Source organism: Myzus persicae, unplaced genomic scaffold (assembly GCF_001856785.1).
Source record: "Myzus persicae strain clone G006 unplaced genomic scaffold, MPER_G0061.0, whole genome shotgun sequence".
Lineage (NCBI taxonomy): Eukaryota > Metazoa > Arthropoda > Insecta > Hemiptera > Aphididae > Myzus > Myzus persicae.
In genome coordinates this window covers 145-2,817 of record NW_019101954.1, presented here as the reverse complement: position 1 = coordinate 2,817, position 2,673 = coordinate 145, and the positions used below count along the sequence as shown (strand labels likewise).

The 2,673-nt window shown below is 29.0% G+C and overlaps 1 protein-coding gene across 1 annotated transcript; it reads right to left on the bottom strand.

Annotated features, from left to right (window-relative positions):
* Positions 1 to 1,173: 1,173 nt before the first annotated feature.
* On the bottom strand, positions 1,174 to 2,234 carry LOC111030845 (E3 SUMO-protein ligase KIAA1586-like). The gene is made up of 2 exons (XM_022310541.1): positions 1,334 to 2,234; positions 1,174 to 1,232 (listed from the first exon to the last, which is right to left on the bottom strand). Exons 1-2 carry the CDS (start codon positions 2,232 to 2,234, stop codon positions 1,174 to 1,176), a joined length of 960 nt encoding a protein of 319 aa, XP_022166233.1.
* Positions 2,235 to 2,673: the final 439 nt, after the last annotated feature.

The following is a 2,673-nucleotide window of genomic DNA, read 5'->3' as shown; positions in this document are numbered from 1 at the left end:
TTTTGAAAACACCCTCTCGCAATCAACTGAAGAGTGAGGTAGGCTCAGAACTTTTAATATAAAACTAGTGACATTTTTAAATGGATTTTCACCTTCAGACTCCATATTAAGCAATGCAACCCAAAAATCTTCTCCATACAGAATCTTCCTGATATTTTCATTCAGCTCTGCAACTGCTAGCATACGCCATTCATCGTCCACTTTTTGAAGTGTTTCATCATTATAGAGTTTTGTTATCCTTGGAACTTCAAAAAAGATTGAACTTAAAGTATTCAAGCGTTCGGAACTTAATACTTTACAGGGTTGTAAATAAGTCAACTGTTTAAATAATTCACTGTTAAAATCAAACCTAGGAAAAAAAATGTTTTAAAAATGTAGTCTTTAAAAAACTATATTTTCTCTTGAATCACTTATAGTTATAAATTCAAAGCATATTAAAATTATAGTAAATATATTATTTAATTTTTATTTGTTCTTACCTTTTTTTTATTTCTTTACAAGAAATTATCAAAAACTGTCTACATTTATTATAAAATTCTGTGAGCATAGGTTTATTTGAATTTATTTCTGGTTTACTCAATGTCTTCATTACTTTAAATCCTAAATACATGGCTTCATTTACCAAAAACTGAGTACTATCATTTGGATCTATTTCTAGTGGTTTATGTTGCTTTTTCATGTACGCATGTATCAGCTCTAAAATGTTTAAATATTGATTTTAGTATTAATATAAATTAAAACATTTAATGTTATTTGTAATATCAAATACCTGTATAGGTTACAGCCATTTTGGAATACAATGTAAGAATAACGCCTTTTTCACTCTGGAAGAGTTTATTTAGATTGGTAAACTTTGGTAAGACCCATTCCAGAAATTCATAAAACAACTTAATGACTGGATCAGTTAAACGGTCAAGTATTGTAACAGTACATACAAGTCGTTCTTCATTTCTACACTCAAAACAAAATTTATAACTTTTGTTATTTCAATTAGAAATAATAATAAATTATAAAATTCTATTTACCCATGTTCTTTGAAGAATTTAGTCAAAGGTTCCCACTGTTCATTGATTCTTCTCACAACCATTTCAAGAGATAACCATCTTGTCTGAGAAGGCCTAAGTATCCGATGAGGCTCAACATTACAAAATACTTGAAACTGTTCAAACTGTATTATTCGTTTACAACTACTTTTAAAAAAATTATAAATATCTCTTGAAAGATCTTCACATCTAAAACAAATTGATATCAAAAATTAAAAATAATAAATTCATTATATAATAATATTATAAACTCATAATATAATGTAGGTACCTGCGTGGAAGAGCTTTACAAGCTTCGCTTGCACATAACGCCAAAGAATGACAAATACATTTCTGTATGATAATACCAGGAAAATCTTCTTTAAAGCGACTGGAAACTGAATTCCATCGCCCCATCATGGCATTGCATCCATCTGATGCAAAACCAATGACATTTTCAAAGGGTATATCTTCTTTTTTAAATGAATTTAAAACTTCAGTGTATATTTTGTTTGCTGTGGCTCCTTCATTCGCAGAATCACTATCCTTAAATACTTTAACCAAATCAAAAAATTTTGATTTTAATTTATTAATTTTATGGTCAAAATAGCGAACACATATACATAACGTTTTAACAGTCCCTACATCCGTGCTCTCATCAATGATAATACTGAAGTTAGTATTTTTAAGATCATTTATTAGTTCATCCTTATGATTTTGCCCAATTACATGTTTTACTATATTGGTACTTTTTGTTCTACCGAGATGAAGGCCTTCAGCAATTTTAGAGTCGGGAAAAGCTTCTTTTAAAACATCTGTCAAATGATCCATTGTATTAAATGATATATTGTGTTCTGCTAAGAACCCACATATCTTTATTTCGGCTCTTTTAATAGCTTGGTCGTTATTTCTAGTTGGAATTATTGAAGAAAACATATTGGCTTTAGTTCCAGTTATTGATTTAAGAGCTGATTTGTGCTTGATACTATTCATATGTTTTTTTACTGTCGAAAGTTCTGATATCATTTCAAAACGACAGTAACAGCAATAAGCTTTTAATGGATTTTCCTTCACAGGTCTTAACCAATTTTTGAACTCCTTCATATTAAGCCATTCATCCCTAAACTTTTGTTTTCGATGGCTTAAGTTTTTAGTCTGTTCTCCCCTAGGTGTTCGTATTTTAATATACATCTCTTCGTCCGAATCGGACATGGTAAATTATAATAAATTAATATATTATAGTTTTATTATATTATAATTATAAAACTATTAACTATACTGTCTTGTATTACTAATACAAGTTAAAGTATTTAGTAAATAGTAACTAACATAGTAACAACTAACATTTAACAAGAAACAATTTTTTATTTATTTTCAACCGTGATAACGTGGAGGCATTGGATCCATCGATGGAGGTCAGCATTTTTCTACATTTCGTAAATCATATGGAGGAAACGACGGAAAATAGTATAATTATTACGATATGAATATTGTGATACCCCAGTTCTCCCGGAGTGATAAGAAAAAAAATTAATTTTTTGATGAATATATCGTTATATTGTTATGCGCAATCACAAATATATCTGTGTGCGCAACGGATAAGGAAATATCTCGATTTTCAAACTTTTTTTTTTTGGTTGGGTATCAATGT

Coding starts and splice junctions, on each gene's coding strand:
- LOC111030845 (XM_022310541.1), bottom strand. CDS start 2,234: ATGTCCGATTCGGACGAAGAGATGTATATTAAAATACGAACACCTAGG. Junction 1,233..1,333: donor GTTATGTGCAAGCGAAGCTT/GTAAAGCTCTTC, acceptor AATTTGTTTTAG/ATGTGAAGATCTTTCAAGAG.